General features: G+C 30.3%; 1 protein-coding gene and 1 long non-coding RNA gene across 5 annotated transcripts in view; both read right to left on the bottom strand.

Annotated features, from left to right (window-relative positions):
• Window positions 1-409: 409 nt before the first annotated feature.
• On the bottom strand, window positions 410-4,442 carry LOC134707272 (uncharacterized). The gene is made up of 2 exons (XR_010105695.1): window positions 3,272-4,442; window positions 410-3,214 (listed from the first exon to the last, which is right to left on the bottom strand). It is a non-coding gene; the product is annotated as an uncharacterized LOC134707272 (long non-coding RNA).
• A 3,065-nt stretch (window positions 4,443-7,507) lies between these two features.
• The window catches only part of LOC134707271 (transforming growth factor beta receptor type 3-like), a 62,372-nt gene continuing 47,994 nt past the window's right edge, over window positions 7,508-21,885 (bottom strand). For all 4 annotated transcript variants that reach the window (XM_063566898.1, XM_063566895.1, XM_063566896.1 and 1 more), the window contains exons 9-17: window positions 21,683-21,834; window positions 21,187-21,336; window positions 16,457-16,684; window positions 14,623-14,791; window positions 14,023-14,101; window positions 13,262-13,454; window positions 12,689-12,833; window positions 11,753-11,917; window positions 7,508-11,051 (exon numbers count right to left, since the gene is read on the bottom strand). In XM_063566898.1, the coding sequence (XP_063422968.1) occupies window positions 10,957-11,051; window positions 11,753-11,917; window positions 12,689-12,833; window positions 13,262-13,454; window positions 14,023-14,101; window positions 14,623-14,791; window positions 16,457-16,684; window positions 21,187-21,336; window positions 21,683-21,834 (1,376 nt within the window). In that variant the 3' untranslated portion in view covers window positions 7,508-10,956. The remainder of the gene's footprint in view (window positions 11,052-11,752; window positions 11,918-12,688; window positions 12,834-13,261; window positions 13,455-14,022; window positions 14,102-14,622; window positions 14,792-16,456; window positions 16,685-21,186; window positions 21,337-21,682; window positions 21,835-21,885) is intronic.

Here is a 21,885-nt window from a genome sequence, read left to right as displayed (position 1 = left end):
TCATGTAGTTGAGAGGAAAAACAAAGAACTGAAGAAGGCCAATGACCGAAACGTCTTGAAAAATTGTTTTATTTATACATTAAATAAGGTTTAGGCCAACAAAAGTCATAGAAAGGATACCAACTTTGGGTTTTATGGACATCAAACAGAGGGACAATGGTAAATTTTATTGCAAACCCTATCGTAGTTTTCCACAGATTCACCTGCAAGTTACATGTCCATTTAAACTTTTGTAAGGTAAATTAATCAATGAGTGATAGATTACTCCTAGAAAAAATTTAAATGTCCAAGTGAATAAACTACACAGAAAACAAAAGCTAGTATATTGATTCAATGGGACAGGTAAACCTGGTAATTGGAATCATTCAAAATGTACTCAATACATGTACTGGCAAATTAGAAATAACAATTATCATTCTTGTACTTTTTAATATTTTTTTATACATATCATTTCAATCTTTTTTGTTTATAAAGATACATGAAGAAAACAATGACACAATGACTTAAATGAATATAATACAATGATTACGACATGAGGTAATGACATTATATACTCTTAATGATGAAATAATCCCTGAAAAAGAGTATATATCATACTATTAAAACAATTCTACATTTGTCTCAAAATAATGAAAGAAAATAGAAAACTTGGCCAATGGTTTTAAGATTAATATGAAACAGCAAATAATAGCTGAGGGAGCCCAATTAGCAACATAAAAAATGCTGATCTTCTTCTTCATTCAAATATTTAAATGCCTCGTAATCATCAAATTAAACTTGAGCAACAGATTGATTTCTATCAGATGCAGAAATAATTTTACAAGTAAATCCTATTTATTAAAATGTTGAACAAAATAAAATTACATTTAGAAAAGTGTTTCAAACCCTCAGTTTATATATATTATATATATGTATGATTCATACCTATATTTCTGATGGTAGTTTATGAAGCATTAATGTGAAAAGTTGGCTTGATCAAAGACAAAACTTGACACAAATGTAGAACTGGTTTAACAATCAAAGACCTAGCCAACACTGAGAAACTACTACTATAACATAATGAAAGCTTAAGAAAACAATATCGTTCTTTGACACAACTTGCACATACAACAGAATTCATTGCAATTATTAAAAAAGAAATTCATGGTTTTACTGCATCAGAAAATATGTAGCAAAAACAACAACAAAAAGAAACTTGAGGCCCAAAGAAGCTTGTACTGCTCACCCGATGACTGTGCTTAGTACTTACTCAATCAGAGAAATATTTTCTAGAATGGGACCATAACTAAAACATTTATCTAAATTTGACTCATTTTTAATGTTTATAAAAGTTTTCATCTCACCTACCTGAAGTCAAATCTGTTTTAATGTGAAATTCAAATTGAGATTCAAGAATATTTATGCTTAAACTAGTTTATATTAGTAAGATTTCTTTAAAATTTCCTATGATCTATGATTTTAGGTGAGGCATTTTTATGAAAAACTTGATTTGAAAGAAAATCATTGGAAATCAATCTTGTAAAACTTAATAAAACTGAAAAATTATGTATAAATAGATTTTTTTTAAAATTCCAAAAAGTTTCTTACATACTAGTAATAGAAGTCACACAGCTGGTTTGTCAGTGTTTTCCATTGGATAAATTTTTGAAATTTTTAACACACAAAGGATGATTAAAGTTACTGATTTCAGAAAGGTAAATAAATTGAAAACGTTTATGGACAGATGTCAAGAGATAGCATTAACTCATTTTGGCTTTGTAACCAGAGCTAAAAATGTTTAAACTAAAAATAATATTTCTTACAGTAGCTATTTTCATGTAAGCAATTATACATAAGAAAAAGAAACAGGGTTAAGTGATTCAGAGTTTTAATTTTATCATGAAAATGCCCATTGTATTAAAAAATCAAATTTAAATTTGATTTGAATTGAAAAATTTCAATCCATTATTGTGTGCCTTATTTTAAATAATTTAAATATTTTTATTAGAGAGATTGTCCTTGAACAGTTCATAAATAGGACGGAACGATACTGTCTTAAATAATGGCTTTCAACTGGTTACATTATTTGAGGTAGATTATGAATGCATCTGTTTCTTTGAGCCATAGTGTACTCTGCAATTGGCTGAATATTATATGTATGCACTTTTAATACTGAATTAATGTCTTGAATTATTCTATGATTGGAATTTGATACTCAAAAATTTCAAAGCACAATATTAATGCTCTTTTTTAGAGATGTCTAAAAACATATAACACTGTGTTTCATTTTAGTAAACTTTTCCTCTATTAAAAATATCATTGTTATATAAATCTTTCATGATATCAATGTTCTAAAATTCTTTTTGATGCTACAAATTCACAAGAAATTGTCGATGGTGTTCTTTGTATAAATAACACTTCTTTCCGTTTTTAAACATGATTTTTTTTGTGTGTAATACTTGAATATTATAAACAGCCAATAGCAAATAAATTTTACCATACAATCAAATGTATAAATTTTATGAATGATTTGATAATAGGTTACAAACGACATTTGTAACAAGATATTGTGTAAGTCAATTTAATTTTCAATTTTTTCTTACCATTTACAATTTCAAAAATGAAAAATGACATGCAATTCAATGTTGTATGAATTAAAAAATATGATCTAATGCCACAGTCCTTATATACAATAAAGGAAACACAAAATTATGGCAGTGTTCTGAAATGCTTTACAAAATATTCAATGCCATTGCATTTTAAAGACAATAAGCAAAATATGAGGTTGGAAATTTAGCATAAATAATCATTGTACATTGCTTTTTCTTTTTCCTATCGTTCCAAAAACTTTAACAGGCTAAAGATATTGATGAAATTAAACCAAATTTTGGAAAATAAATATGACAATTGAGACATTAAGTCTCCTATGATTGATAAAATAACAGTAATATAATTTCCTGCCATGGTAACGTAAATAATCACACTGAAAATATATCCCTTATGTATAAAATGCATGTAGTTCTGTATTTCTTGTATGTGCTTGTGTAGCAATTCAAACAAAATAAACAACTATACAATACACTATATAATGTAACAAATGAGGTAGAAAGTCTGCTCGGTCACTTTTACAGGTTAAAGGAAATTAGTTTTTTCATTGTTCTTTAAATCATTCATGTTTCTAAACAATGTAACAATATATAAAATTGATCAAAACAGTAAGCAAACTACATACAACCTTGATGGTAGCACTGTGCTATCTTTTGAGTATGTAGGAAGAACAACTGCATACAACCTTGATGGTAGCACTGTGCTATCTTTTGAGTATGTAGGAAGAACAATTACATTACTACATACAACCTTGATGGTAGCACTGTGCTATCTTTTGAGTATGTAGGAAGAACAATTACATATTTAAGGAGCCAACTCTCAGAAAATAATTCTTTGAGTTATTTCACATTTTTAACATTGTTTAGAGACACAAAATTAAGTTATATTTCTTAACAAATAGAAAGTGAAACAAGCAAATAAGAATGAAAACATGACAACAAGTTAGACAACCTTTACAATAATATATATATATCATACAAATAATACATTCACCTCCAGGAATCATGTGAGGTCATCAATATTCTATCAACTACAGACACACGTTTTAGGAAGCTAGATTAAGATAAAATGTGTACCTTTTAATTATTACTAACATTCAGAATATTAAGTTATATAATTTAAAACTTGATTATTTTTCACAAAGTTATTTTGAACCTTAAATATTTCTTTTTCTTCCATGTATCACATATGTCATCTGAAATGAGTTCAATCTAATGCATAATAACATACCGTTATGGTGTGCATCAAAATTTACAATATACGAAAAAATGATAATGCATTGAACACGACCTCTATTTAGTTGGGAGATACCTGCTTCTAGTAAAAGGCTTCATGTGTATCGATGCTGCCTTATGAATGAATTCTCACACATCCTATTTTGTTTTTTCAAATAAAAAAAAGTAAATAATCAAAGAGCAGAATGCTCTGAGGGATACGATTGCCATAGTTTTCATTGACACATGTATAGCAGTTCTGCCAAATTTTCATTAAACAAATGCATGAGATTTGGCCAAAATTGAGAGATCAAAGAGGAAAAAAATAGATCCAAGAATACTGTTGCAAAAAAAGCATGAACATGCGTGAGTCTCAAGCATTTTTGGCCGGTAACCCTGGTACAGCTGGATAGTATTATTCTCTAACTAATTCAACTGCACATGCAAAATGTAACAATCTGAATAGTCTCTCAACTTAAAGAATAGCCAATCCCCGTTACAAGTGTATGAGCCATGTACTTATTGTGTTTTATCGAATTAAAGTTATCCTGTACCATTGTAAACTCGTACCACTAAAAAAAAAACTTGTACCAATGCAAACTCGTACCATTGCTAACTCGTACCAACTTATTTAAATGCATTCAAATGGTATTAAATGATGAATATACATGATATACATTACTTTTACTCAATACCTCTTAAGTCTGTAAAATGTATATAATTTGAAAGTACAATGACCAATTTGTAGCTTATGTTCCTTGAATATTGGATAGAAAATACTGTGGCAGATGTAGATAATTAAGGTATATACAGTTTCACCTGAAGAAAATTTTTCATGAATAATTAAATCTTAGGAGTTAGTCAAAATGATTGCCAAAATTATTTTTACTGTCTATAAATAAATCATGTAACAATGAAATTTAACTGATTCCTGTTAAGGGGGTCCGCATTTTCCCCGCAAAAAAAGCACATGCCTTTCAACAATTGTAAACATAGCATTCAATTTGTGATCATGGATTACAGCTTTAATTATCTTAAATTGGATATATACATATTCAACATGTTCAATTTTAATAAGGTACAGTTAAAGCAATGTTTTAACTTTCCTCTGGATTAAGTTCTACAGTGGCGGATCCAGAACTTTTCCTAAGGGGGAGCCCGCTGACTGACCTAAGAGGGGGCCCGCTCCAGTCATGCTTCAATGATACCCTTTATAATCAACCAAATTTTTTCCACAAAAAAAGGGGGGGCTGGATCCGCCTATGTTCTAGTTTGAAAGATCAGTTAAAACATTAATGTCTTTAGTCTTTAGTCATTAATGCTTTAAAACATTCTTTATTTTTGTCTAAGTTTTCATTTAACTCCTGTGTAAAATTCAAGTAATTCAACTTTATTTCTATTATTAGTTTACAAACAGAAACCCATAAAACATCATATTTTTTATATATTTTTCTGAATGTTACGACTTCCCAGTAGTACAAGTTAACTTTTTTGGTTCCAATGCCGTGGTTAACTTGCTTCCGTATCTTATCACCGTAATTCTAGGAAGAACCCTAAACTGGACCCCTGTTGTGTTCACTTATCGCTACACTGACCTTCGGTGCGAAGCTATATATAGAACGGCGGACCAGTTTAGGAGGAACCACATTTCTTACTCTTTAATTATTGAAGTTCCTATGGGTCAGAGGGCATGACTCCTTTCCGTTCACACTCCTCGGTTTACATTGAGATCGTCCTTAATATAATACGACGTTTACTGGCATTAACGACTGTCGAGTTAATTCTTCTTGACGAATACTTCGAAAAGGGAGACAACTCGAAACGATAACATGGAAGATTCCATTTCTGCTGAAGGGGTGTTATAGGTAATTTTTACGATGAAACATTTATTTTAATTTAAATTATGCATGTGATTTACAATTATGCAACAACAATAGCCCTCCATATGCAGACAGACATAGAAAGAATCCCATGAGTTTCAAATTAATCAATGAAGCGGGGAATCACTCAATCTGATACCCCTTGAAATCAGGAAAACTACACGCATGTGGGGTCTCACTAATTAGCGACAAAAAGCGTCAAGAAGCGACAAGAAGAAAAATAATAAGTGACAAAAAGCAACAAGAAGCTATTTAGCGACAAGAATACATTTTGTTATCACATACATTAAAATATTTTTTTAGGATTATATTGAAAGATGAAGAAATAAAAAAAAATCGATGAAGAGATTGTGTACTTTTTATTATCATATTGATAGATGTAGAAATTAAACATGTGTAAGAGCAAAGGAAATGTAAACGCTATAAAATGAAAATAAAAACAAAGATTTGTCACCTTCCTTTTGAAGGATTTAATGAAACAAAAACATGAAATATTTCCTTCCTAACTGTACAATTAATTTTTCCTGATAGGACCAGCATTAGCTGTGGCTTCACTCTAAGGTAATACACAATTAAGAGCAACAAATGAGATTAACTAGGTGCGTGTCCTTTGTTTTATTGCAACAATAACATTCATTAACACCTTCATCAATTACACGCACCAGAATATACAATTATTGTACCGAATAGTGAACACCTGTTGAAAACTCAAGATTGCCATCAGTTTCCTTTAATCTTCAATCTATATGCATAAACATGATAAATATCGTTAAATGAGACAATACACTAAATAAAATGATGAAAAATATTCACATTTTAATTATGTTTTCCTCTTGTTTGATTTCAGTTCTTAATTTGTATTTCACAATTTGTGTATGTATTTTCTGGACAATTATGCACAAATAATGCATTTTGCAAGTTAATTATATATTGTACAAAAATGGTTTTAAAAACATATAAAAAGACAAAATATATTATTGTTCTAAAACACAAGTAAAAGTAATACCATAAAACGACAGGGTAAAGGTAATACTTCCTGTGATACCCTATAAAATATCATGTAAATAAATGTAGCAACTGAATTAGATTTACAAGTTTCATTTTTTCCCCTATCAAAATTAACTTTCCTGTCGTTGAAATTGTTTTCTTTTGCATATTTTTTTAATATTTATTTCGAATAAGTAATATAAATAAAATAATGTTTTCTTGTCGCTAAATAGTTTCTTGTTGCTAATATTATTCTTCTTGTCGCTTCTTGACGCTTTTTGTCTCTACAATTCTTTTTGTCTCTAATTAGTGATACCACGCATGGAAACAAACCGCGACTTGCGATTTGGAACAAGAACGTTTATTAAATGATATGATGAATGGTTCTCCATTTCTTTATGAGAGTACAGTATCAAATATCAGTTTCATAACGGTAAAATATAGAAATACTCCACTTCAGTTCTTGTGACAGAAATAGAATTATCGATCGGCTTTCAGAGAACTCTCGCAAGTTATCAAAATTTAGGAATTCCCTCTGACGTGTTTCTAAATTTATAAAAACACTAAATATAAATACTGTTTAATTCTGATTTTCCGTATTGTTAAAAACACGCATATAAGTCAAGGAAAATATCACATATGAAGATTATGAGTAAAACATTACAGGAAAGTTGTTTATGTTCAATTGTTTTGCTTGTTTTTACCTTTTAAAGCAAGACAATCATAAGAATCTGAGATGTTGCTGAATGTTTAGAATAAAACGAATGACGTGAGGGAGTGTATCATAGGGTCAATGGTAAAAATCTACAGATTGCTTGACAGCAATCGTATCCCAAAAATTGGACAGAACAATATTTCAGAATTTCCACAATTTCTAAAAAAAATCAGCAAGATATGGCACAAAGAAAAAAACTTAAAATTAAAATTTTGTAGCACTTCAAAGGGTTTTAGCACTTATAGATACATATATACACAAAAAATAATAGTTTTCATTTCAGAGACAAGAAGTTTACAGTCAACTTTGAATATTAATTTTATAAAATATGACTATTATTATGCATAGATGTAAAATGTAGAAAAATTAACCAAAAGTAAATAGTGGTTAAATTTTTTAATTCTCAAAAAAAAACTAATTGTTTAGAAATCTTTCCTTTACAAATCCCAAAGCCAAATATAAGGCAATTCATTGTGTTGGCAAAATTGTTTAAAAAAAACAATAATTTAAACGCCAATGCCTGTGAAAATTAAAAAAAAACAAAACTTGCATGCATAATATATTTTCTTACATTCAACAGTACAAATCACACATGAAATTGTTTTATAACACATACACCAAGGCATAATACATGTATTATAGTATTCCCATATACATAATACATTTACAAATGTAGTCATGTATACATGTATTTATTCATATTATACACAATACATGCATAAAAGTACACGTTCACACAAAGCATATCATATGCATGAATGCATACAATGAGTAAAATTGAACAGTACACATGTATTTAATGTATTCAAACATATGAAAATACCATATTAAATGTATTAATACAAACATACAATATTAAAACATGAATAAGTGTACATTACATAATACATTAAGAAATGTATTAACTTGTACACCTATACATCATAAATGAATCGTCCTGAGTCAGTTCAACCTATAATAACAATAAAACACAACATAGTATTTACCGGGATTACAAGAGATTAGTATGTTATGGACTTTGGACTTTCATAGGTAATTAAAACATTTTATTCTCTGAACCAATATCAATTCTATGACACATATGTGTGACTTTTATTTTTATGTATACTTGTAAACCTAGCTTCCCTAAAGTCGTAATTCCTAAGAACTCTCATTAATAACTTTATGAACAGGGGCTGCATTCTCTATTATAGCATGCCCTTGCATGATTTCTTACTGGGACAGCATATGGATTGAAGGAAAAGTAAATTTCAATGGCATTTACAAATTACAAAGTCACATAAAATTTTTCATTGATATTTTTTTATAAAATGATGTCATATTCCAAGGCTAGGGAATAAATTATACATGACACCACTACCACAAAAGTTTAAAAATTCATAACACACTGATCAACAATAATTAACATTATTTGACAATAATATCACATTCTAAAGCAAAACTGATGACCAAAAAATCTAAAACAATTAATATATACAGCTAAATATTTACAGCTCCTCAAAAACATTACAAATCTTACAATCAGATCTGTATTAACAATTCTCAGAGTAAACAATGATAAACAATTATCCAAACCAAAACAAAGGTACCAGTAGAACAGAAAGGAAGTAAGGATTTCTTTTTTCTATTTTTAACAATACTTGTATTGTTGGCCAATGATGAATCAATAGATATTAGTTTGACTAAGGACTTCCAACTGTTTCAATCTTAAATATAGCATACTTGTTAGAAATAATTTGAAAGAAAAAAACACAATGGTAATATTAAAATGATTCCAAACAGAAAATAAACTTTTTAAATTTTTTAATTAAAAATGTGTTTTTTCAATATTTTGTTTTGGAAGTCCATCACATAAAAAGCACTTCACACTGAAATCAATTTCCAAATACTATACTGTTCTCTACAATACTGTTTTGTTTTACAGTTAGATATACAACACAGTCTTCTTAGTCAATATTTTGGCAATAGTTTTTTATTTGTCAAAATCAAACATTTCAGAGAGGTGTCTTTATATACATTATATAAACTAAGTTTTAATATATACTTCGAATGATAATGATGAGAACACAGAATTCCATCTAAAGTCAACATATTTAAGTAATATCAATCAACTGTAAAGCTGTGTTAATACAAAGATCACATATACTGAAACAACAATATATTTTGCCATGATGTCCACCAACAAATACAGTAAAAATATTCCCTGTTCTAAACGATACGCTCAAAATAAATATAACATGAGGTAATATCTAAACAATAGTGATATGGTTAGCACAACAACATAAAGCACCAAAATAATAGGCCATTCAGTTATACCTTGTAAGCATAACAAACAACCAATATAGTTCTTCCTGAAGAAAAATTAAAAAAAACCAAAAAAAAGCCCTATAATAAAAAAGCAAAACTGGGTTTAAAGCTTAACTTTTAGATTTGTGAACCTTTCGGAATACACATCACCATTTCCATGAGCTGCCAAATTTGAGCAGGCACATCATTGTTTTTAGTTATGTCTTGTTTTATTTTGTCATTCTCACCTCAAAGAGAAACCAAAGCTTATTTTAGTTATAAGAAATCTATCGCCCATTCATAATATAACTTGGCAAAAATTTGAACTACACACACCGTTTTTTAACATTTAGATAGTAAACTACTCATAACAAAAATGTCTCCTTAAACTATTCCCAATAAATGCAGATTTTGTTTTGAACCACTGGACATTTTTTAAAATAATAATAAAATGAGCATTGCCAAAAGATGAAAATGACATAATAATCTGAATTTAAGGCACATTGTGTTTTGATTTCAATATTAGGTTTAGTTACTTTTCCTAGTTCTTTATACTTCTTAAATAAATCATCATTTCTTCTCTTAAATAAGTTTTAATGAAGATCATCCTATTCTAATTTTAATGTCTGTCTCAGTCAACCAATCACAAATAATATACAAAAAAGTCTGTTGATGTGCATAATGCATGAGGTAAAATTATTTCTGATTTCTGTACAAAATGTTAAAAAAAACTTTACACAACTAGTTTTTCTGAAGCACTATAGTTTTCTGCAATAAAACAGATTTATTTTTTTCACTGATAGAAGTCTAAAAAAAATAATAAGTACATTAAGTTTGACAATGATCACATGCCATTTATCACTGCTAAAAAAATAGCAAAAAATTTAAAATAAAATATAAAATCTGAATTAGCTCTATATGCAATACTGCTTGTAGCACCAATTTATAAATATTTAAGCCATGCACTGCAAAAGAACTAAACTAGATGCCATTTTAAATTCTTTAAAAAAAAATAACTGTAAAATGACTTCAAATGAGTCAAAATAAAAATGGTCGTAATTTAACGTGTAAATTAAGCTAATATAATACAACATAAAGGTTGTGCAACAAAAAAAAAATATTGAGATATGTCAAACAGACTTTTAAATAAAGTAAACATACAATCTGAATACTTAATAAAAACATTATTTCTTCCTCCCTGGGAATGAACATCATGGACTACCCGTTTAAAGCTGCAGTAATTGTGCAGAGTATGTTTCAGTACATATGATACTTTGTATAACAGACACTACGTATTCACAGCAATAGGTGCTGTTGACATTGGCGTACTTTCACCACTACCATCAATACCCATTTTCCCTGTATCTATACGTTTTGAAGGACCTGAAAATGCAAAAACAAATATTTTACACAAGTTCCTATGGCATAAAAGCAGAAGTTTTCTGGTTGTATTGAGAATTCAATTCTTTTTTTATTTATTTCTTTGAGGTGTTAAAATGTTGATAGATGAATAAAAACCCTTCATACTTTTAAAAAATGTGTTCAGATTTCTGGAATAGTTTGAAACTTCTATGTAATGAAACTATTATGAAATAGTGACATTCAGTAAAAATTAAATAGCAATGCTTTGATCACACAATACTTTCCAAAGATATGATGACATGATCCTATTTTATTAATGTGTCGGAACAATATAATTTTTTTTCTGACAGATGCAAATATTTATTTTGTGGGTTGGATTTTAACCAAGATCTTGACTACAAACTTCTTTGCATGGTTTTCCTCCCTGTGCATGACGCACCTATAAGGAGTGGGTATTGACATTTAGAAGGCAGAAAAGATTTTTGATCATGTGCACAAGGAGACTTTAGTTATTAATTGTTTTTTGACTTTGACTTTCACTGTTGATGTTTCATTGTTGTACATAACACATCTTCAAGATGTGATGAATAACAGAGGTCAAATTCTAATACCTAACTCCAAGAGGTTTAAAAGCTAGAGGAGAAAAGATTGGCAAAGAATGAACAGACAGACAAGATGATAACTATTAGCCTTCTGACAATTAATCACCTTAATTAACCTACCTGTATGTGTATGGATGAACCATAAAGCTGCCATTAATAATACACCAATAAAAAATGCTGCAAACGCAATACAGATGACAGTCCCTGATTCTAGTCCATCGACAACGACACTTTGTTTGCCTCCCGCTTGTTTCTCTGTATCCTTTACTTCATCTTCAACACCAACTGTTATAAATAGACCAGACTCGGTTAAACAGCAATGCATATTACTATCAAAACTCAAATACAGCCAAGGGATTATAAAGTAAACTGGGTGTGAAGTCAGTCATTGCTGGTTTCAACCATATGGAAACTGTAGGAAATTTGCACTATGTTGAAATAGTTTTACAAGGCCTTACAACAAATATTATACATACAGAAAAGCCATTTTCTTAGATCGCCTAGAGAAATAGTTCAACTATGCTTCACAATTCATATTGTACATATGGTACTGCTATTTTCAATATTTTAACCGCTTTACTATGCTTTACAACTCTTTTTCTAATGCAACATTGTTTGATAAGTTCATTTTGACTGATAACATCACCGATTTTCATGGCATCAATTCACAATTGACAAATGACAAATCTTAAAAGTGTGTGTTACAAGTTGTTTTCTTAAAGTTTTATTATAATGGAGAAAAAAAGTTGTATTTAAAACTCCATCAGCATTTATTGGTGATTTGATGGTCACAAATACCCATTTAATGGCTCTGTCAACAAGTCACAAGTTAACTTAATTTGCCACCATCAAATCATAAATTGATGCTGCCTTTAGCTTAATATACCATACAGTTATCTTCTAATTATACATGTAGTACAGCCATTTTCAACATTTTAACAGTTTTACAACTAATATTGTACATTTTTACTGCCATACTCAATATTTTAACAATTTAACAAGGCTTTATAATTATAACTCATATTTTATATCAGTACTGTCATTATCAATATTTACCATTAAGCTTTGGTGGAATCTGTACTTTTCTACTACCAGTATTTACAACCTTCATTGGTCCTTTAGTTACATCAGGATGGTTAGGAACTCTGGGACTATATGGTGGTAGTCCATTTCTACAAACCTGATCTTTATTGTCAATACACTAAAAAGAAACGTCAGAAAACAAACTTGTATAATGGCATTGGTAAATATAAGCTTGATCTTACAGTGTATTGTATTCTCTGTGGTTAAGTTTTAAAGGTTACAATAAATCATTGAAGGTACAATGGCTCAGTTAATAAATACTCAACAGTGCCCAAAATATATTTTATCATAATGATTAACTATTTACTCATAGTTCAAGTTATATTACACTAATTACTCAACGTTCAAGCTCATTTTATTTTTTTTATTTTTTAGATAGTTAAAAACTTCCAACACAAGTGTGAACACTTCTAGCACCTCTAAAAAATGTTTTGTTTTTGATCATTTTTTAATTAACCCATTTTCATGAAGCTTGCAAAGTTTTGAGTGTATTTTCCATACTTTTTCAAAAGTTTTGGCAATGAACCATTCTACATTAGAACCTACCTGTGGTATGAATTCATTGTTTGTTGTTTGATAGTTCCTACACACTGTTAAGTGACAGCTGATATAAATATACTGGTTTAAATACTGGGACAAAATGTCTGCTGAAAAACTAAATCTCTGACTCTGGGTTACAGATCCCATCAATGGCTTCCCTCTCACAACTGGTTCCCAATTGGTATTTGAATTTTTACATCTGTAACCAAATAAACAATTGGATTTGCATATTTTCATTTACAAAATAGTAATTTAAATGATAGATCAATTAAGAAGATTTTATATGCCCTTCAGACACATCATAATCACAAGTTCAATTTCTGTATTCAATGAACCTTGAAACCCTTTTTTGACATATAAAAGTTCACATCATAATGGACATGTGAATAGCAAACCCAAAATCCTTGTTTTCATAAGTTTTCCAAGTTTCAAGTTGACTGACCACTACTTCATGGTAGACAAACTTACCAAGCATTCAAACAAATACAGGAAAAACAATGATCAGATGAACCAATGGTTTGAGGCAGATCAGACAAAATTTACCTATATTATAGTAAGTGAGGCACAAATATATATATAATATTGTTCTAACTAAAAGTTTTCTTGAATCATAGAAGTATTTGACAGAATGTGAAGGTATTATTCCTAAATGTGAATAATGAATTTATAAATCCAATGAAATCCCCCCTTAACCCCCTCTTTCTCCAATAATCAATATGAATTTACAGTATGTGAATCTCAACATATTTCATGAAAATAATACATACCCGTTTTGTATCAATGTCATAACAGGAGTCTGATCTTTCATTAGATGACAGGATTTAATCTGTACACGCATCGACTTATCTGTAAGAAAAAATCAAAAGTTGTATTAAAATCATGTTTAATACCAAAATGACATAGTTACAAATTCATTCAATATCAAAATAAGACTTTTTTCATTTCAATAGAGTTCAGCTGTAAAAAAAAAACTTTTTTTTCTTCTGAAATTAAATGACATCTCTGGAGACTTCATATCCTCACAGTTATAATACCATTTTAATATAAAATGTTTTATTTAGACATATTTTAGCTGTATCAAATATGATAGTATATCATTTACATAAGAGAGAAAGTAAATGTAATTTGCTTTATACATGATTCATTAATGATTACTTTTATGCAATGTTATTGGTTTTGACGTACTCATAATCACGATACTGGCCCACACCAACATTAATACACATTGTCGTTTGAAATAACAATAAGTGTTCAACAAGTTTACAAGTTTTTGAAAGCTCACATGCTGAAATTATAAATATATTCACTTTGAGAGATGCAATATTATACTAGAAAATAGACGAAATGATTTATCAGCCTATACTTGCCTCCTACAATAGCTGCATCCACAAACACTCTTGAGCCTAAGGAGATATTCATTGGAAACAGGTAGTTGGCATCCAAATATAGTGGTGATTTGAACAGTTGTAAACGAAACGATAGATCCATGTTGTGTTTAATTTTGGTTGATGGAGGTGTCATAGGTTTAATATTATCCTAAAATCAAAGCAGAATAATCTATATTAATTATAAACCAGATACAACAATACAAATCTCAATCCTTTTCTATCATCTTTTTTTGTTCTGGATCCTTGTGACCACTGTGTAGTTTCATCAGAAATTACCAGTACCCAAAGGCTGTTCCATTTAAACAAATTAAGTAGATATCATAAAAATAACTTTCATACTGACTGATCACCTTAAAAGTGGGAATAGTATTTTATCAGAAGACATGTTTTTAATGTTCAAGTTTTTAATTTATTGTTTTTAAAACTAGTAAACATTAGGTTGGATGAACAAGCTTTAACGACAAGACACAATACCCTGTAAATGAGAATTTCTTTCTTACAGATAAAATTCATATTTTATTACTATCAATTAAGAAAAATACAGTTAAGTAGTTTACAATAAATATCCAGAAATAAGTCACCACTTTCCAACCTGGTTCTACTGATTGTTTATCAGTATGATTTGAAATAGTACTGATTTAGCAATTTTCTTCCTACAGATTTAAAAGGTTAAATATTTTTGTACTCATATTGAAGTTTATTTCTGAGATTCATCAAAAGACCCCGATTTGAAACAATTACTTTCGATATTTCATTAGGGCCCAATTTGTTTATGTAAGTTTTGTCAACTGAACGCAAGTACTTAACTGTTTTAGTTTACTTAACCGCTTTAACTACCATAAAATATGAAAACTAATTTAAGCATCAAAAGTAATGTGTTTCTTTCCAAACTCAGTGAACAATTTTCTGATTGACATTCTAATTTTCTAAAAATATACTCCCAGAGTATTATCCCAAGAAATGCTTGTTTATAGAATACACATAAAATATGTTTATTTTCAGCACATTAAACGCACACCAGCCTGTGACCTAATCTGTTTGAGTAACATCCTGCTACATTGTAATTCTGATAATTCAATATCAAATACATACTTTCAAAAGGATATTGACCTAATTATAAGTTGCACAGTTTGTTTTAACCTAAATGTTTAAATGATTCTTCATAACCCAATTTTCTACTTATTATATGGACAAAATACCATTGCTTTTATTAATTGATGTTTGTTTCTTTTATTGTATCTTCCACATGGATCTTACTCAAATAAAATATCTTAAATAAAGTTATGAATCAACAAGAAAACTGAGTTCAAAGAACACATTGGGAGTATATTATTGTAGAAATTTTTGCTAAAATAATACAAATCACATGACCCCTACATCAATTTGACATTATATTTGATTATTATCACACTATACTTACACCATGTGACAGTAGTTTTATCACTGCAATAATGTAGACGACGTATAACATCACTTTTTATTGGAGAATCATCTGTCACATGACCCCCTAGACCTACTTTAGGTTAGATTAGATTACTATACTTACACCATGTGACAGTAGAGACTAGTTTAATCACTGCCTTGCTCTAAATGACAGCTTACATCACTTTTTATTGGAGAATCATCTGTCACATGACCCCCTAGACCTACTTTAGGTTAGATTAGATTACTATACTTACACCATGTGACAGTAGAGACTAGTTTTATCACTGCCCTGCTCTAAACGACAGCTAACATCACTTATTATTGAAGGATCATCATGTCACATGACCCCCTAGACCTACTAAAGGTTAGATGAGATTACTATACTTACACCAATGTGTGAAACTGTAGTTTTATCACTGCCTTGCTCTAAACGACAGCTTACATCACTTATTATTGGAGGATCATCGTGCCTATAATCCTCATCATCAATGTAAGTCTCTGTCACCTGATTCAATGAGCCTGACCCTGAGATATTCAATTCATCTTCATCAATGTTGTCATAGTGATATCCACTTCCTGCTTCTATTGCATCGACAGGTGAACGGTGGATTAAAAGCTGAAATGTTAAAGTTTATACTTTGTTTGAAACATTTATACACTGAATTGATTAACTCAAAGTTATAATAATAATCAAAGTACTTGTAAGACCAGAAGGGTAAAGATTGTGTTAATTTATCAGTGGGGAGTAAAATCAAATACAGTAGACTCCGGCCAATCGGATACCCAAAATGTCAGCTAAAAATATTCGATTGTCCGATATATTCAATTAGCCGATGAACGTATATTCCTCCAAGTTTGTTTTTTTAAATTGACAGACACAACCCTAAGATACCAATAGCTATTGTAGTTGCTTTATTAATGGAAATTTGTAACTAATCTCAATGTTTTTTTCAGGTACAAGTTCGGATAATTCGGTTGATTGAGTATAAAAGATCGATCAGTTGATTATAATGTATTTTGTATATCTGTCAGTCTATTGATTTTTTTTTAATTGTGTGTTGATTATCTGAATAAAATATGTACCTCTTAAATAATGAGACTTGTTGTTTTTGCGTGATTTGTTTCATTTGTGTGTTACAACAGGTAAAAGCTAAAAATAGCTATGAATTCTCCGAAGAAGGCCACAGGTAAATCTATTAATAGCTACGAATTCTCGGAAGAAGTTAATGTACGGTAAAACCTGGATCATACTAAGTTGAAATAAGTAGAGGATGAATAATAAATAAAGAAGAATGTAAATGATTCAATTTATTAAAGTTATAATCATTTATATATATGTATAACAACAAGTTTAACAATTACATAATAAGCACCAAGATATCTTTTAAGCACTACATAATTGGCTAACGTTCACAAGTTCTTTAGCACTAGATACAATAGTTTAGAGTCATAATGTTTATGGGATCCACTGAACAAACTCTGTAATTACTGATTGTCTTTTCAATGACTGTAGAAGGCTGTTAACTTGGTCCTCCACTTTATAATAATGTGAATATTCAGACACGTTGCTGAACTCCAAACCTTGACGAATAGTTGACAGAGCATTCAGGAGGTCTAATGATGTTGGACGTACAGCTGGATGTACTTCTTCGTCGTCGCTATCGGCGGGCTCGAAGTCACCTCTAGATTCGGCTCTTTCTGCAAATATCTTCTTGTGAAGGCATGCCAGTGGCTGGGAGGTCTAAGTCCATGTCTATGAATTGTTCGAATTCTGCATCGGTCATCTCGGGTGGTGTAAGAGTAGTTGTATCTTCTTCAATCTGCTCTTCTTGTAAGTTGTGGTCGGGTACAACAAAGCCACCTTTCTTGAAGCAGTTGATGATGGTAAGTGACGTGACACAACTCCAGGATTTCTTTAGCAGATGAACTGCATCTAACAATGTTAGTTTGCGAGCAAGAGCGTTTGCAGTGAGTTTAACCTCTGATGCTTCTACTATTCTTATCACCTTTCTGATCATGTTACTACGGTAGTAGGCTTTTAGGTTGCGAATAATACCTTGATCACATGGCTGAATGATTGATGTAGTGTTGGGTGGCAGAAACTTCAGCACGACGTGTTGGAGACCAGCACCAGCTGACTCGGGATGAGCACTGCAGTTGTCAACCAGTAATATGACATGACGACGTTGCCTCTTCATGTCATTATTAAATGCGTTTATCCATTCTTTGAAGAATACGGAAGTCATCCAGGCATTTTTGTTGGCTTCGTAAGTGACTGGTAAATGTTGTACACCTCTGAAACAGCGGGGCTGTTTACTTTTGCCAATGACAAGTAGAGGTCTTTTATCAGTTCTGGTCATGTTAGCTGCAACCATGACTGTGATACGATCTTTTGACTTTTTGCTGCCTGCAACATCATGAAATTTCTCAGTGAGTGTACCATCTGGTATTGCTCGGTAGTAGAGGACAGTCTCATCAGCGTTGTATATATCATCAGGGTTGTAGTTCATGAGTATTTCTGGAAGAACATTTTTAATCCAGTCATCTGCTGCTTCAGTGTCGGCGTCTTTTTTCTCCCCATGGCATTTCTTGTAGACTATGTTGTTGCGGCCCTTCCACCTTTCAAGCCAACCATTGGTGGCGACAAAATCATCTTTGCCAAGCTGTGTTGCAAGTTCATTGGCTTTCTCTTGTAGTATTGGGCCTGACAGTGGTATGTCTCGCTCTCTAGCATTCTTAAACTACTCTAGAAGAGCTTTCTCAACCTCGACATCTTTGCCACTGACTACTCTTTTGCGTTTTGTGTTAGAGTTGGACTCTATTGATTGACGTATTTCGTCTTTCTTGCCCTTTATTCTGGATACCTGGGCCTGTGATATGTTAAGCAATTTGCATATCTCTGTTTGTTTCTGCCCTTTTTCAAGTAACTTGACTACCTCAAACTTGTCGCCAAGTGAGAGGTCATTGCGTTTACGTTTGGCGATACTCATAGTTAGACTACACTTTTTAGAATAACAACAATCAGAAAAGAATTTATATTTAAGACAAATAACTGAGTACACCAAGCTTATAAAAAATTTCACAGCTTTGCATAATTATCAAGCTGAGAAATATTTCATATAAGGATCAAACAGGTCGCTTTCTTTAGAACTTTTTTTGAGTAATTATGATTTCAATTACGATGTTAACGAGCCCTAATTATGTTTTAATCAACATGATGATATATTTTTAACTTTAATTTAAAACATTCTTTTCTTTATTTTTTTTTATCTAACTGTAAAATAATTTAAAGATTTTATACGTTGGCAAAAGGATAAAGTTCACAAAATTATTTTTTCACTGTAAACCATGCCGACTATAAACTTCTAACTGTAATCGAACTTGGATCTAATTTTCTACAGTTTTTTATTTATGAAACACATTTTCAATTTCAAGTAATACAACTATTTTTATGATTATAAAATAAGACATCAAGATGAGTAAAATTAATTTGCTTTTCTATCTAATCTGTCGTGGTTCAAAATAAAAGGCTGAATATTATGTAAATTAGGAAAATGGCGTACTTGTGTACAAGTTACATAATTCTATTTCACCTGGGATATGCTATTGACACACAATTCCTTATTTTTACACGGGACTTCTGTATATATTTTAATAAATTGTTGAGAAAGAGGTACATTTCATTCATATTTATTAAACATTGATGAATATCACGCACAGTTTATCATTTCTATCGTATCCTTGTTTGTGAAGTAAATGATAACGATCACATTTGGATAAACACACAACAAACACATCTTAGGCGAAATATAATATCAGATTCATAAAATAAACAAGACAACAAGAAACATTATTTTTTATTTGACTATAAAAGATCGTCTTTATTAGTAAAAGGAAACATTTCTGTCCTGAAGTTTTCTTAAACTTCGTTATTTAACATGTTTAACTGCAACATATATAGTGAAAGCAGAATGCAATTTAGTGTCACAGGGTGACAGGAACATTTAATTAATTGTATAGTGAGAGTATACATATGATAACCGTGAGAGTGACGGAGGATTAATGATCTCATTAGAGGAATTAAAAATAATAATAATTTTAATTCTAGGATCTATATCTTATTTTAATAATAAGTAGCTCCCCAGACGATTAGGTGGTGTTTCAGTACAAAAATTGAAGAACAGTAGTGGACTTATTACGTTGTATAAACAACGGTTCTCCAAGATAGTGGAGGAATACTACAAAAACAGAACAGAATGGCGCAACTTCCGGCTTCATTTCCTGTCAAGAAAAATATGAAATTATTTCAAAATATTCGATTGTACATGGTTTTCACACATTTTTCCCGAATATTCCTATCCAATTAGCCGATATATTCTAATAACCGATATTCGATTATCCGATGTATTTTGACTGAAATGTATAGGGAATGGTTCGGTGTTTTGAAATAATATTACAATAGCCGATATATTCGTTTAACCGATATCCGATTAGGTGGAGTCTACTGTATTGTCAATAAAGCATTGAACTACAATTCTGGACAATGGTAGATAACTTCAAATTTTAAAGATGACTTTAACAGTGACAATTAATGACATCATTTATATTTTTAGAACAAATATTAGATTCCTGCAACTTTCAAAAGTTATGTAATTTTCTTAACAAGTTTAACATCTTTTTGTGACTTGAATATCTGAGCCCATATTACATAGTTAAATTTCTGGAAATGTTCATGGATAGGATGTATAGAATGTTATGATCAATGCACTATATTTTGTGTAAAAAAAAGGTAGTGATAAGCCTTGGAAAATTTAGATATCAAGTCAGTAACATAGGGTTTTAGTTGCATTTTATCCATTTTCACCCAAAAAATCATTTATCATATTTATTTATACCATAATTAATAAGGCTACTGCTAACAAAAGCTCCGTTTTGGATGATTATTGGCATAAACTATATATTTTTACAGATTTATTTATATTATCTACTCTTTTTTTGTATTCTTCCATACATTAGCAGTGATATAGTTATACATGCAAAAATATCACTATTAATCTACATTCATAAACTATTGATGACATTAAAGATATATTTCTGTGACATCTAAAATATACATACAGCATTGTGAAGAGTTGTCTGCCCATCCTGTACTGTTTTTCTGGTTTTACATTCTCCTACAGCAGACTCCCAGATAATATGTGATGCATTCTGGGTAGCAATGCATGTAGGACTTATCAATGACATTTGATATAGATCTAAACCATAAGTCTGCAAAATTGTAAATTTAGTGGTTAATTCCTTGTTATTATTCATTTAATTTTTGAGAACATTGCTTCAGTAGTAAAGAGTATGGTATTTCCTGAATCTCCTGTTTAAATGTCTAAAAGTAATCTGCTGGGTTCTCTATTTGAACCGTTCCTATAGACAAAATTATCTATAATATAACAGGATAATCATCTTTCATCTTTCAACTTCTTTTGTTACTTTTGATCCTTATTAAGTATACTAATTATTTAAATAATTTTCAAGTTCACATGATATTATGACTTTTTGTCTTTACCTTGATATTTTTTGAACAAAAACTTACGGATTGTCTGAAAATAAGCATTCTTACCTGGTATACAGTTTTACTTAAAGAAACTTTAATCACTCCTGGGCTTATACATTCAGTTTGTGCATTCCGATTCAAAATTTTCTTTGTAAATGGTATGTCATCAAAAGGGTCGTTCAAAATCTGAGATTTAATCTTTTCTTCATCATCAGTATCTACAATTAAAATACACATATATAGAATATAGGTCATCTAACTCATTAAAG

Source organism: Mytilus trossulus, chromosome 2 (assembly GCF_036588685.1).
Source record: "Mytilus trossulus isolate FHL-02 chromosome 2, PNRI_Mtr1.1.1.hap1, whole genome shotgun sequence".
Classification (NCBI taxonomy): Eukaryota; Metazoa; Mollusca; class Bivalvia; order Mytilida; family Mytilidae; genus Mytilus; species Mytilus trossulus.
This window is presented reverse-complemented; position numbering and strand designations above follow the sequence as displayed.